Source organism: Cnephaeus nilssonii (genome assembly GCF_951640355.1).
Source record: "Cnephaeus nilssonii genome assembly, chromosome: 2".
In the NCBI taxonomy this organism is placed as follows: Eukaryota; Metazoa; Chordata; class Mammalia; order Chiroptera; family Vespertilionidae; genus Cnephaeus; species Cnephaeus nilssonii.
This window is the reverse complement of record NC_137073.1, coordinates 23,152,864-23,168,566: the sequence shown is the minus strand read 5'-3', so window position 1 is coordinate 23,168,566 and position 15,703 is coordinate 23,152,864. Positions and strand designations below refer to the sequence as shown.

Genomic DNA, 15,703 nt, shown 5'->3' with positions numbered 1-15,703 from the left:
CTGATGTACGTGGCCATCTGAGTGGGATACGGTGCGCACCTTCTAGGAAGGGTGCTGACAGCTGGGGAGGGTGTTGCCTTTTGTGTACCATGGACCCACTCTGCAGTCTGGTGACGCTCATGGGCCTCTTTTCGGGAAAAATGTTTTAAATTACATAAAATAAGACAGAAACGATTACAAAGCAAACAGACTATATTGAAATAGAATTATGAAAATGCAAAAAAAAAACTGGTATAGTAATATATAGGATTCTTTATTATCACACTCAAAAACTACCATATTTTCAAGCAGAAATGACACTCAGACTCTTTCATGCCACAGTTGTTGCAGGTGCCTGTGACTTCTGTCAATGACACAGTCACCCATTTTCTAACCACTTCCTATGATTTGCTGCTGCTTTCACAATTAAGAAAATGCTAGATTTCCTAGAGGCTAGGAGGAAAAGCTGTAAATTTTTCCCCATGTAAGTTCAGACCGTTGAATCCTACCTGTGGGAATGGAGGTGGTTTCTCCTCTGCCCCCACTTCCTTCCTGCCCCTGGGACAAGAAAGGGGGCCAGGAGTCCTGGCCTCTGCCCACCCGGAGCCCACACCAGTCCCACCTGCCTCTGGACAGACCTGCCTGGCTCATGAAGACATAGCAGGCTCGTCTTGATTATGTAAAGCCACTCAGACCTCCTCCTAATTGCTACTTCTCTAACGCTTTTTTCTGGGTGGTGAGGTTGGAAAGTTTGAACCTGATCACCAGCAACCTTCATTAATCTTTGAGAGACACACGCTTCCTCACTTAGAAAAATGACTCCTCCAGAGCTACAAAGGAAACGCAACTAATCAACTCTGCTGTAGCTGACAGCCTTCCAGGAGGCGAACCCCAAAACCCTGAATGAGAGAAGACTGCCCTCTAACCCAGCGCTGCCCCACTCCTGGAGCGTGTCCTGGGAAGCGTGCACAAGCCCACCCATCACGTGCGAGCACGGCTCAGCGAGCCTGCAACCACGCACCACACTCCACGTTCACGCCAGGGATGCACACACCTGACCTGACCCCACACTTCACAACACAGTCGTGTGGGAGCAGGCACAGAGGCACCGCCCGGACGCACAGGCCCAGGAGGCATCCCAGGACTGGCGGAGGTGACTCAGAAAGTACTTACTAATTGTCATCGACTCGGGCACTGAGGCAGAAGGTAACAGGCTACTCAGAGGACTTCCTTGGCCTGGAGGACTGGCTTCCACGCTGGGAAAAGGCAGGCAGAAAGAGGTTACACTCAGCGACTTCAAATGCACAACCTCACCATTCAAACACTAACTGGTGCTAAGTTTATTCAGCTACACCTACTACAAGGAACAGAAGGCAGCCCTTGGGCTTACAGTCAGTCCTCATTATTTGCAATTCCTGACCACAAATGTACCCGCCCACTAAATGTATCTGTAACCCCAAAATCCACACCGCGGAGCTTTCGTGCTCGCTCCTGCACGCAGCAGGGTTCCCAGATGTGTGTGCTCGCAGCTGACACCAACAAGGTGAGCTCTGCCTCCATCTTTAACTCTCACACTGCAAATGTGTCCTTTGGCGGGTGACTTAGTGCCACATTTTCACATTTCTTGGTGACTGTGCTATTTAAAACGACCCCTAAGCATGGTGTTAAAGGGCCGGCTGGTGTTCCCAAGCACCAGAAGGCTGGGATATCCACTGCGGAGAAAATACGTGTCAGGTAACCTTTTGTTCAAGCAGGAGTTCCGGTGCTATTGGCCATGAGTTCAATGTCAAAAAGTCAACAATATATGTTAAATTAGGTGTCTTAGAACAGGAACAGACATAAAACAAAGGTATGTACTGACTAGCTGACAAAAGGGCTGTGAGAGGCTCACAGGAGCCCAGTCCTCTGTTTCCCCTGAGCAGTGGTTCCACCTTCACAGCAACTGCACAGAACACAGTTACCACAGATAATGAGAACCGGCTGTATATTTACAAAGAATTTGCAACATGGAAAAACAGCACCTTTCATGAAAACAGCAGGGCCACAGTGTGGTTAAAGCACACATGCACGTACGTACGTACATACACACACACACACACACACACACACACACACACACATGCTCACGTACGTACACACACACATGCACACACATGCTCGCGTGCACACACACACACACCACTAGGAGAAAAAGGACCAAAATTTCAACAAGGAAACAGAGTTGGGAGTTAAAAGTGGTTTTTTCATTTCATGCTGCATTTTCCAATTTTTCTAAGACAAACAGCAAAAAATGACTCGAGTCCTGGCTGTGTCGGGCACCAACCCTTCCTGACACTGTACTGATGGGTACGACCTCCTACAGGCAGTGAGGTCTCAGAGAGCACAGCCCGGCCCCCCAGGGAGAGGTCACAGCCCCAAGCAAGGTGTGGGGCAATCGTGGCTCCCAGCCTGGAGCTGAGCTTGCAAATGAAACACCAAATTAAAACCACGACGAGAAAGAAGGAAACACAGCAACAGCAACAAGGACCAGACATAAGAGAGACTCACTGTGCCACCACACAGCCAAGGACTTTGGGCAACTCAATGTGTTGAGATAGTTTAATTTGAAAAAAGAAAACTGACACGGCGCTTACTACTATAGCCAGACCAAGCACTTCACAAACATATGATATATAAGTGGCTTAAATATTATGTAATATTAATTATACAATATGATCAAATATTAAAATTAGCAAATAATGACAGAGCAGGTACCCAGATTTGGCCCCAAAAGTGCTCAAAGTAAAGGTGGTATGCAAATCCTATTTCTTACAGAGTCGCTCATGCCCTTCGACCCCTGACAACTCCTATCTTTAAAAAAGAACAAAATGCTGAATAAAATCCAACCCCAAAGGCAACCTGGTTTCTGACCACCCACCTGTACCGAGGTCCGGGCTCCGGGAGAGCATGGTCCTCCGGTCCTGTCCCGTTCTCCAGGCTTCCGAGGGGGGCATCTGGGAACAGAGAGCAATCACAGAGAGAAGGTCAGGTTTCTGTTGCCATCTCACTTTCTCCATGAGGCGAGGACACAAGGCAGAGAGCACAATGGCTCATCTGCTAGACAAGTTGACTGGAAAATTTTTTCCTCATCGGTACACTGGGTTTTTGTCTGCTACCGGTTTCATTTTTTTTTTTGTCCATCTCAGATTTTGCATCAGTCACTGATAGAAGGCCCCAACCTTTTTTACCTTAGCCAGCTGGAATTCCCCATCAACTCCATATTCAGGGCCAACCTCAGAATCAGGGAATAACAAAAGCTTTATATTACACAAAACTGCTCCTGCTTGTAGTGGCTCAAGATGGACACGAGAGGGCAGCAAAGTCTAATTACTGACAGAGTCTGCTCGGGTCAAACCAAAGTGATTTCTAAAAAGCCACTTGCTGCTTTCAGCAGCATGTGGGAAAGGCATTTGGAAAAAGTGAGGCCACAAATAATCTCCAGAAACAACAGGCAAGAGGCACTGAAGATTTTCATAAACATTATCAGCTGCTGTTCAAGTCTCTTTCCAGGAAAAAGTGCAGATCTTATACCCCTTGAGCTAGATGGTGACATTAAAGCCGGCTTCACCCAGAACATTTGCTCACTGGAGAAACGTATGGCTTGTCAATGCCCAGCATCGAGCCAGGCCTGGACCGGAGCAGGTGACACAGTCAGAGGGGAACACCTCTGGTTTCCCTAAGCCGTCCACGACAGCCTCCTCCGTGTCATTCCTTCCGTTTATGCTAGTGTCGTCCTGCTCAAGACTCCCCAGCTCTTAAGGAGTTCAACTAAGGGACCTCTAAAAGGAAAAAATGGTTTTTCACCTTTTTTTCACCCTGCTGACACCATCAAGCTACTCCACATACTCCTACCTCCTTCAAGAAGTTCGAAGGGGAAAAAGAGTGTCTACTTCGCCGCCTCCCCTTTCTCACACCAGGGTATTGTGGTTAGTTTAAGATTGAGGGCTCTGCCTGGGCTCAAGCCCTGATCCCAGCTTTAACTCAGCAAGTGACCTATGCTCTTTGTGCCTCAGTTTCCTCATCTATGAAATGGGATGACTCTACTGCCTACCGTACAACACTTAACGCCTACCACATAATAAACTGTAATATGTGTAAAACTCAGTGAGAATACTCAGTGAGCCCGGGGCTCTCATCTTCCCAAGCAACTGGATTTGCCCTCAAAGGACCCAAAGAGCACTTCCCTCGGTCCCCCTCCTACATTCCTCCTTGAAGCACTCCTTTCTCAGGCTTCACAGCAATGATCTGTGGTTCCCCTCCCCCACCATCTTTTTCTCTGATTCCTGAGCAAAGGTGTCCCTGAATCTCAGCTCTGTGGCCTCTGTCCCCGATAAATCCAGCAGGTCTTAGCTGCAAACTCCACTCTGGGAAGATGCCCATGCTCAACCCTCGCCTCTGGCTAGGACCTGAATCTTGAATCCCAACCCCTCATTTCTCACTGCCTACCAGAAATCTCCACTGCGATGTCCTACCGGGCCACCAACTGATCATGACCTTCAAAGCCACTCTTCTTCTGTCACCACTTCCCACTGGCTGTACCCTCGGAGCCTGGCACTCACCCTCCCTCCCATCACAGAGCTAGTGGTGCCCAGACCTGCCAGCTCCCCCTAGCTACCTCCCACTCCTTGCCTCCCAGCAGTTTTCACCCTCGTTCAAAGGCTCCAGACTTTCTGGGGTGTCCTGCAGCAGGTCACCTCAGGTCACCTCACCCTCTCTAACCTGACTCACAGCCGTCAGATTCTGCTCCCTGAAGCAAGGACAGGGGCTCCAACATACACATGGAAACGCGTAGTTGGAGTGAAGGCCACCATCGCCCACCAGCATCCCGGATACAACACCGACTCGGCCCCAGCCGATTTCCCTTGATGATACATGACCACGACGTGCTGACAGCTGTAGTGAGCTGAGGCCCTGGAGCCACAGAGCAGTCAGAGTCGGAGACTAGCTCACTCATCTGCCACATCCCTTCTGAGGAAGGTACTGCCACTACTACTATCTTAATTTTATTTTTTAAGGGTTTTTTTTTTAATTTATTTTAGAGAGAGGGATAGAGAGAGAAGCATCAATGAGAAAGAAACATCAACCGGCTGCCTCCTGCACAACCCCTACTGGGGATCAAGCCCTGGCCTGGCATCTCCCTGAGCTGAGCCCCTCCCTCACCCCAGAAATGCAGTCCAAAGCACAGCCCCTGATCCATAGAACTGCTCCTTCCAAGATCCTGAAGGATAATGACTCTGTGTTCAGGGTTCCCTTCTCCACCGCTTGCTCCCTCCCAAGACTTAGCTACCAACACATCCATCTTCCCCACCATGTCCCTCTCCCCGTTTATCCTCTGCTCTCCCTCCCTTCCTCTAATACCCAAAGGCGATGACAGCAGAGGCACTAACATTTTCAAAGATGATGGGAAGGTCTAAGGAAGGAGCCCATGTGTGCAAACTCACCACCAACGACACGAAATGGCTCCCAGGCCTGACTGAGAGAATACGTTAGCATCACTCAATTAGGGGGTGTCGACCAGAAGGGGCACTAGTCAGAAAAGGAGGGAAAGAAAAGGAGTCTGGGAAAGGAATCACGGCTATGCTGGGTGCTGCCTAGAGGAGGGTCCCCCTGCAGGCAGGCCGGTCCTAGCGCCACCTGGGCCACATGCCTGCCATGGAAACGGGGCATCATGTAGGAGGGACTTGATGCAATCTGGCATCCACTCGGGTGACGAGTTCCCCAGCTCTGGGCTCCAGTGTCTCCATGTGGCCCTGGATGAATCTGCCTCCCATGTCATGTTCCTGCTGGCACTTGTCCCTCGGCTGTCACATGGCCCAAGGCTGCTGAGAGCTCTGTTACTGTTCTAAGGAAACAGCTGGCAGACTGGCTCCTGGGCAGCCTCTCTGGTGAGGGCAATCAGATGCGCTGGAGCTCGGGCCCCACCAACAGTGACAAGACAGCCTCAAGTCTGCGAGGACAAAGGCCGGAGGTGGGACTATGGGCAACCTGCCAGGGGATGTCTTCTCTTGAGGATCCGCGAGGGTCCTGGAACTGGCCAGGGGCTACTTCCCCTAGAGACACTGTCTACAGAAAGCCCAGAGGAAGGGAGAATGCCCAGCATCTGATGGTTAGAGGAGCCCAGTTAAGAAATGAAACAGCCACTGGAAACAAAACAGACTGTGTAGTGCATGCCTCTCTCAGCCCAGCCATACTTCACAGCCCAACCGCAAGGCGCCTCCAGGCGGAGCAGGACAAGGTGAATGGGGCCCTGGGTCGTGACCTGGAAGCCACGAACAAACCCTAGAAACTCCAGTGCTCCCTGCACAGTGGCAAGTACAACAGTCTGTCATCCAGCTCAGAAAGCCAGCAGCTTCCTGAGCAGTTGGCAGCCCCGTCAGTTTCTTAAACCTGTCCCTGGGAAGACATCAGGGATGGGGTTGGGGGGACCGCGGCCTCGGGGACCTGGTGGTGCTGTGGGGAAGTGCCAGGCACTGAGTCCTCAGGGACCTGGTGGTGCTGTGGGGAAGTGCCAGGCACTGAGTCCTCGGGGACCTGGTGGTGCTGTGGGGAAGTGCCAGGCACTGAGTCGGCTGCATGCACTCGCACGCCTCTGGGCCAGCTGGGCTCCTGCACGTCCGTCCCGGCTCTCCCCGTGACCTGCCCTCACTACAGAAGACAATAACAAACCACACATAAGTGTGCTCAGCAGCAGGGACTGGGCCAGAACTGCTACCCACTCCACGGTGGGTCTGAGCAAGCTACTCCCTGACCCCAAGCACTCTGCTGCCCAGGGTGCCAGGGCCTCCACAGCTATGGGTTCTGTGACCTCCCTTCTCCTAAGAGGCAAAAATAATGGTCATCCTTTGCAGTCAGCTTGTACATGTTCAACAAATCACTGGCAAGAAGAAAAGCAGACTGGGGGCTCCCTGGTGACCTGCAAGGCCATTCTGCCCAACACTCATTTGGGCGAGGGCATCTCAAAATACCCAGGTTCAGCAGGAAGTGAAGCCAAACGCTCTGTCCGTCCGAACCTCAGCCGCCCTCCTGCTCTGAGCCCCGGCCTCCTTGCCCCCGCTCCCACGGGCAGAAGTGGCCCGGACACCCCTGCGGTTCTCGGAGCCGACACGCGACACTCGTAATGGAGGGAAAGAGCAGTCAGGAAGCACCCACCTGCAGGGCTGAAGGAGCCCACTCCGCTGACTGGAAAGAGGACATCGGTGTCGCCGTGCAGCACCTGCAGCGGAGCCCAGCTGTGCATCTGGGAGAGGCAGGTGTTCCCATCCAGTGGCCTGTGATGAAAGAATAAAGCTGTGTGAAAGGGCAAAGGGCCCCTGAGGGCTCAGGTCACCACACGCATCCATCGGCTGGGCCTCCCACAAGCTCCTTCTTGGGAACTGACCATGACAGGGCTGGGCATAGCGGGAGATTCAGACTGAAAGTCGGGAGCACAGTCTGGAACCAGACCCCTTGCATTTGTTCTTTCCGCCACTGTTTACTGAGCACCTACTATATGCCAGGCAGCGTGCAGCACATATATTTTGTGCTGGCAAAAGAACCAGCATACAGTATTTATCCTGCCCTCATGGAGCTTACCGTCTGTTCGGGGGCACAGACATGAATCAAATATTCCCCCAGACGGTATAGAACAATAGCTCTATATCCTCATGGAGCTGGTCAGAGGTCATGGAAGGCTTCCTGGAAGAAGGGAGGTTTGGGGTGAGAGCTGAAGGAAGCACAAGAGTTACCTGAGTGAAGAGAAGGGACAAGAGGGACGGAGGGGGAGGGAACAGCATGTGCAAAGTGCTGAAGGAGGAAGCATGGTGTGTTCCAAGCTCTGAAATGACAGCAGCCACGTGACCTGGGCTGGCCCTTTGCCTTGTTGGTTCTCAAACCCTCTCAAGTAAAGAGCAGAATCAGACCAGACCATGTCTGGGTCCCTTCCAAGAAAGGGGGTCTGCTCAAATATTAACTAACTCATATGACCTGTTATATTGTCACCACATCCACCAAGTACAAAACTAACCTGCACGATCTTTGTAGTACCAGGCTGGCTCAATTCAACTGATTTGAGAAAGTACTGCCCACAGCACATTTTAAAGACTATAAACTTGCTCTGTAACTCAGCTGTGAGGACCAGAGCAGATCATAATCACACCTACTTAACAGAGGGAGGGAGGGAAGGGAGGGGCGGGGAGGGAGAGGAAAGGACAAAGAAAAGGGAGGGGATGTGGGAGGAAGGGAGGAGGGAAGAAGGGAGAGAGGGAGAAAAACTCCAGAGATTCTGACTTGTACAACGTCATGAGCCTTAAGGACAGAACCAAGGTTTGTGGGGGGCTCAAGCACAGGTCTTCCAAACCCAGATACAATGAGTCTCCTGGCTCCTGCCTACCATGGCATGATGCATAGAGGTTTTCTTTCATTCCTTAGAGCAGGGATCAACAACACTTTTCTATAAAGGACCAGATAGCAGAATTTTTAGGCCTTGTGGCCATACTTATTCTTTGGGTTTTTGTTTGTTTTGCTTTGTTTGTTTGTTTGTTTATTTGTTTGTTTAACAACCCCTTAAAAATGTAACAACCAACCTTCTCAGCTGTGTAGAGGATCTGGCCAGCAGGTGTAGTTGGCCACCCCTTCTTTTAGAGATCATCATGTAGAAATTCTGCTTTCAGCCCTCTCTAGCTTGTGGTCAGACATTTGGCACCAAACAAAAGTCTACAGAATTTTGCAAAATGTATCATTTAATCCTGCAGGTACACACACAATGAGACTCTCAGATGGCGCTCTAGGGCACAAGAGAGGAGGGCTGGTTCTTCGATGAACGGGGCTGCGCCCCTAGGACCTGTACAGAACTGCCCTCCTGGGGCTCCAGTCCAGCAGCTGGTGGCTGAGGGACTCCTGGACACCCAGAGTCAGTCAGGGCACCTCTCAGAAGGCAGCAAAACCACCATTGCACTTGCTGCTGTTTCTGAGGGGAAATCTTGCCCCTTCCCAGCAACACCTGGGGGTGCAAGGGGAAGCCAGGCTCTAGCAGCTGAGGTTTGGACCCAAGCAAAAGGGGCTGTGGACAAAAAGGGCCACATGCTGACCTGACCAGCTCAGGGAAGGCCTGCATAGCAGACTTGCACTCAGAGCCCTAAAGTAACCACAAAGGATGGTCTGAAATTAAACTTTAACTAAAAGCAGTTATGGTGGGCAGTTACGTCCTAGGCCGGTATCTTCACTGACAAGGTCAACCTTTACCTTAACTGACCTATCTGTCTTTTTGCATCTATGATAGCATACCCTTGAAATGTCTGGGTAACTTGTAACTTCCCTTTTACAACCTAATGTGCCTGGGCTCCAGGACAGATACCACAAATTCCTTCATTGTTATCATGTTAATTGTTCCTGCACCCACCTAAGTATGTGTCCATCATTTTACTTTTTATCCAATACCAGGTGTTTCCCCGCTCCCCCATCCCCACTTTGCTTTCTCCTGCCTCCCTAATCTATCACCAATGGATTTCATGTAACCCACCTACGTCTCCTCCTTTGATTGCAATGTATAAAAACAGATGAAAAATCGCCAGTCTCCAGAGCATTATCTCAATTCGTTGAGGTTCTACTTCCCGGCATATGTCGACAGTTTGGCTCAAATAAAGTCACAAAAATTCTTTACAGGTTTCAATGGTTTTTACGGTAACGGGGCCACGGGTCCCACCTCAAAACTGAGTTACACCAAAGTGGTTCCTGAGGCAGAGACCAATTCAGGATATGGTGCCACCGCTGGCTTAGCAACATGAGAACAGGTGTTGCTTTTTGTTAGAAAAGTAAAACACATTGTAAAACCAAGAAAAATGTTTAAAAAAAGAAGGGGGGGAAATTACACCCAACACCACATTACCCAAAGCACAAGTGATTTAGACCCTATCTCCTCTTAGTGTGTCTTTTCTTTCTTGCACAGTTTTCTCTACGAGGCCATAATGAAACTAAATGTAGGATTTTATATTCGCCTTTTTCATTCAGCATAAGCTCACAAGTTAATCTTCAAACTACTTGGATACTCTTTCTTACACTTCTCATTTGAGAGGTTTAAGGTCCTAAACATTAAGATGTTGAGGTTCACGCAATGTGATCCTCTGTTAACCGCTCCTCTGTGGTCGCACGTGTGGGTCGGCTCTGATGTTCTGCTTCTCTAAGTAAGGACTTTGCTATCTGACGCAGCAGCCTGCTCCCTGAGACTGCCCTCGAGTAGATCCCTGGCAGTGGGGCTGCTAAATCAAGTGAGGTCGACATTTTTAAGGCTGCTGACACTGTGTTTTCTAAGGGGCTGCCAACACTACCAGCTACCGAGGAGGCCTTACATCACTCATTCCACAGTTAGCACCTACTGTGTGCCTGGAGCATACCAAGCCCGAGGACACACCAAGGGCAGGCCAGGCCCGGGGCACTAACCAGGGCCCGCCTTTTCCCAATTCTCACTTTAACTCTAGTAGGCCTGTGGTCTAGTAGGCCTGTGGTCGGCAAACTGCGGCTCGAGAGCCACCTGCGGCTCTTTGGCCCCTTGAGTGTGGCTCTTCCACAAAATACCACGGCCTGGGCGAGTCTATTTTGAAGAAGTGGCGTTAGAAAAAGTTTAAGTTTAAAAAATTTGGCTCTCAAAAGAAATTTCAATCGTTGTACTGTTGATATTTGGCTCTGTTGACTAATGAGTTTGCCGACCACTGCTCTAGGCAAATAGAATGGGCAAGCATGGTATCTGCTTTCACTTTGCATTTGCTTAATTGCTAGGGAGGTGCAACATTTTCCCACACGTTTGAAATTCTTTCTGAATTGTTTTCACCCTACTTTCCTACTGGCATCATAGAGAACATAAGAAGTGACAGAAAAACTTTCTACAATAAAGGTATTATCCTCTTAAAAATAAAAAAATTTTTTAAAAAGCAAAGCCAAAATCTTGAGGGACAAGATTTTCCTTAGTCATCAAATAAGTGGTTTAGTTGCTAGCAAACAGAGGCATAAAACTTGACAGACCACAGTGTGCTTCCCCTGGCCTGGCCTGGCCACTCCCCTCACAAACCCAGCTGTGCTGTTACACTGCTCAAGTTCTGGCCCCTCAGGCTCCGAGACCGTACATATGAACATTTTCTTACAATCAAAAGAAAAGCATTAGCCATAGCAAAGGCCTGCGGATTAAAGGCTCCCAGGTTAGATTCCAGCCAAGGGCACATGCCCGGGTTGCGGGCTCCCATAAGGGGATGTGCAGGAGGCAGCCAATCAATGATTTTCACATTTATGTTTCTTTATCTCTCTCCCTTCCTCTCTGAAATCAATAAAAAAAATTTTTTTTTTAAAGGGAAAGCATTATTCATAGGCCACCTCATCATTCCTCTGCTCTTTCCCCAAGATGCTCTGCGAATGCTCGCTCTAGACCCCCTTTACGCAGGAGAGGCTGTCCAGAATCTGCAGGAGGCTCGATGGCCCTGAAGGGCCAGCTCTGTGAAGGTCACCTGCACTGTCCTGTGTCTCACACATCACAATGCTGGCAGCTGCCTTGGCTTGCAAGGTGGCCTCCCCTCCAGACTCGCTCAATGGCACTGGTCATTAGGAAGAGAAATTACTGTGTTTGAGGCCAATGAAAACCCATGAAGTGAATAAACTCAGTTGCTCTCACCTGCAGAGACACAGAATACAAGTGGCATTTCCTGAAAGGCCTAGATTAAGACTAAAGGCAAGTGTGAAGGTGAATTTTTAAGTGTCAACTTGGCTATGCCACAGTAGCCAGATATGAGCAAATGTTATTCTATGCTCCTGGGAAGGTATTTATCAGATGAAATGAACATTTAAATCAGCAGACATTGAGTACTAGTAAAGCAGACTGCCCTCCATAATTTGGGTGGGCCTCATCAAATCAGTTAAAGGCCTTCAAAGAAAAAGACTGAGAAGTTCTGCCAGCAGACTGCCTTAGGACTCGAACTGCAACTCTCCCTTGAATCTCCAGCCTGCCAGCCCACCCTCCAGTTTCTGAACTTGTCCAAGTTCCACCATCACATGAGCCAATCCCTTAAAATAAATCTCTCAGGACAGAGAGAGACACACACACACACCCTCTCGATCCTGTTTCTCTGGAGAACCCTCACTAACACAGCCCGTCACAAGACCTGGATTCCAGGAACCAAAACATTCAGAGCCTGTCAGCAAAACAAGCCACAGGGATGCTGCTCCTCCAACAAATCCTCCAGGAGGAGAAAAAAGCCTCTGCATGAAAATGTTTCTTTCACAATGGCTGATAACAAAAAGCGACAACAGACAAAGCTGCCATTAGGAAGATGCCAATACTCAACAATGGGGGAACCTTTAACAAATATGACATATTGATCTAACTGAACATCAACCAATCGATATTCAGAATTATATGGAAAGTATTCAGCAGTACAGTCAGCATAATCTAAACTTAACCCAGCTTTGCCCATTGCTCTGACAAATCTCAACTCTCTACGAATCCCATTCTTTCATCCATTCCCGTGGGGGTGGTATCCACTAACCTACGGATTAGGATAACATATACATAGCTTGTAGCATCTGGCATGTCACACAGATGGTCAATCAGAGGATACTTCTAATACAGGTATCCATGTGAATGAGGACCAGGGTAACAATCAAAGACAAAAGCAGGCATAGTCTCGTGAGAAAGGAAAAAAAAAACAACTCCTATTAAAGCATGAAAGTGGAAAGTTTTGGGCTAAGACACTGTTCAGTCATACCACGGGATCTCAAAATCTCTGTTTCACTCTTGTGGGCTGGTTTTGAAGTCAGAGTGATCAGGATAGCATTGACCACTGTAACGCCTACGTGACAGTTTGGCTCAAATAAAGTCATTGCATCTATAATAACATACCCTTTGAAGTGCACAACCTAATGTGCTGGGTTCCAGGACAGATACCACAAATTCTAATAAATAAACTAATTTATATGGCATGAAGAGTAAAACCAAGCGTGGGAATATTATTACTATAGTAGTGTACAGACGGCCCACATGGAGCAGCTCATTGCTTTGACAACAGCCCTACCAAGAAGGTACTGTTTTTCTCCCAGGTCTCCGATGAGCCCTGAGACTCTGGGAGGTGAAGTCACTTGTCCAACCTCATCCAACCTAAGCCAGGGAGCTAGTACACGAGGACCCAGGTTGTCTCGATTCCAAAATCCAAGCTCTTAACTATACTTGTTTGCTTTATGCCTTCATGTGTCAAGCCCCTTCACAGGCATAAGTCTACAGCAACTCCAGTGTTAAAGCAGCAAGTGCAGGCAAATCACTGCTGTTCACACCCCTGCGGATAAACACAGATGTCACCAGCCCATGGCTATTTTCTAGAATAACCCTGCCTTTCTCCTGAGCTCCCTATGCTAGCGGCAAGTTAAAGATGGGAGGAAAAGCTAGAAAACAAAAATGAAAGCTGGATATGTAAAGCAAAAGTTTCAAGGCACGCATTTTGACACTAATTTTGTAATAAGTACCTTCAAATATACTCCCTTCCTCTCTCTTAGTTCTCGACAAGCTAATAATGCTCCTTCCTCCTAAATCAAGATCTGAAAAACGAAAGATGCCCTAAACAAATATAAACCTTGCACCCTTCTTTCACCCAATTCTGCAGGAAGAGAAAGCAGTTAATGTACCACCCTTCGTTAAAACCTAGAGTGGAACTTACTTCTCAGGCGACTCTGAGTGGCCTGTGCGCTTCCTTCCCGACGTGTACATGTCATCCTCATTTTCATCCACATCTTCATCGTCGATGCTTTTCACATCAAGCTTCTGGTACCCAAACTCCCCATTCAAAGACAGAGAATCAATTTTCCATGAGTTGCTGCTCTGGCTTCCATTGGAATTAGGTCCAAAGGGGCTTTCAAAGGCCATGATATTGACCGAGGAGCGGTCGGAGTTCTCCTCTGAGCTCTCCCCAGTCCCAGGTATCTTTCTAAAAACATCACCAGAGGTCTGCTCATCTTCTTCATCATCAAATGAGATAATATTGGTCACCTTCTTTTTCTTCTTCCGTTCCTTTTTACATTTGGCATCTAGTAAAAGACAAGATATGATATAAGAAAAAGTAGGCAAGATAAAGAGGTGATCAAGCCATCTTGACACTAGATCTTGGAAAATCCTCTCCTACTCTACAACTATTCAGACTTTCTTAAATCCTTGGAAAAACATCTGTTAGGGGACTGAGAAAAATGTATGTGTCTCCTCGGGCAAGGGAAACAAAAGAAAAAATAAACAAATGAGACTAACCCAAAACTAAGAAGTTTTTGCACAGTGAAGAAAACAATCAACAAAACGAAGAAAAGACAACCTACTGAATGGAGGAAGATATTCCCCAATGATATATCTGGTAAGGGACTAATATCCAAAATATATAAGGAATTCATACAACTTAACATCAAAAACCAAATAATCAAATTTAAAAATGGACCTGAACAGAGATTTCTCCAAAGAGGACATACAGATGGCTAAGACATATGAAAAGATGCTCAACATCACTAACCATCAGGGAATGAAAATTAAAACTACACTGAGGTATCACCTCATATGTGTCAGAATGGCTATGACCAATAAAACCACAAACAAAAAGTGCTGGCAAGGATGTGGAGAAAAGGGGATCGTCTTACACTGTTAGAGGGATTGTAAACAGGTGCAGCAATTATGGAAAAGTTTGGAAATTCCTCAAAAATTTAAAAATATAACTACCACATCACTCAGCAATTCCACTTCTGGGTATTTATCTGAAGAAATCTAAAATACGAATTTGAAAAGATATATGCATCCCTATGTTCATTGCAGCATCATTCACAATAGGCAAGACATGGAAGCAACCTAAGTGTCCATCGACAGACAAATTGATAAAGGTGATGTGGTACATATATACATTGAAATATTACTCAACCATGAAAAGTGAATGAAATATGACCATTTGCAGTAACATGGATAGAACTAGAGGGTATTATGCTAAGTGAAGTAAATCAGATAGAGAAAGACAAATACCGTATGGTTTCACTCATATGTGAAATCTAAAAAACAAGAACAATAAACAAAGAAAATAGAAACAGGCTCACAGATACAGAGAAAAAATTGATAGTTGTCAGATGGGAGAAAGGTGAGGAGATGTGTGAAAATGATAAAAGGGATTAAAAAGTGCAAATTGCCAGTTATAAAAATAGTCATGGGGATATAAAGTACACCATAGGGAATATACTCAATAATATTGTAGTAACTATGTATGGTGTCAGATAGGTATTAGACTTACCTGGGGGCTGGGGAGATCACTTTGTGGTATATAAATGTCTAACCACTATGTATACTGTGGACGAAAGGGGCCACATGCTAACCTGACAACTCAGGGGAGGCCTGTACGGCAGTCTTGCAAACTCAGAGACCTAAAATAACCACAAAAGATAGTCTGAAAATTAAATGTTTAACTACAAACAGGTTATAGTGGGTAGTCATGTCCTAGGCCAGTATTTTCCCTGACAAAGATCAACTTAGATCTTTACTGAGCCCATTTGTCTTTTTGCCTCTAAGATAACAAATCTGCGAAATGTATGGGTAACTTGTAACTTCCCTTTTTTCCAGACTCCTCAGGGCACAACAAATGGCACCAGGACAGTCCCTCATTGTTATTGTTATCAAGTTAATTGTCAACTGTTAATTATGTTAAACTATCCTGTATCCATC

General features: G+C 47.4%; 1 protein-coding gene across 6 annotated transcripts in view; it reads right to left on the bottom strand.

Annotated features, from left to right (window-relative positions):
* Positions 1-15,703, bottom strand: part of SNX29 (sorting nexin 29) — a gene marked incomplete at its 3' end in the record, with an annotated part of 449,820 nt that overhangs the window by 364,719 nt on the left and 69,398 nt on the right. For all 6 annotated transcript variants that reach the window (XM_079795284.1, XM_079795286.1, XM_079795288.1 and 3 more), the window contains 4 exons: positions 13,683-14,049; positions 7,168-7,286; positions 2,897-2,972; positions 1,153-1,235 (listed from right to left, as the gene is read on the bottom strand). In XM_079795284.1, the coding sequence (XP_079651410.1) occupies positions 1,153-1,235; positions 2,897-2,972; positions 7,168-7,286; positions 13,683-14,049 (645 nt within the window). The remainder of the gene's footprint in view (positions 1-1,152; positions 1,236-2,896; positions 2,973-7,167; positions 7,287-13,682; positions 14,050-15,703) is intronic.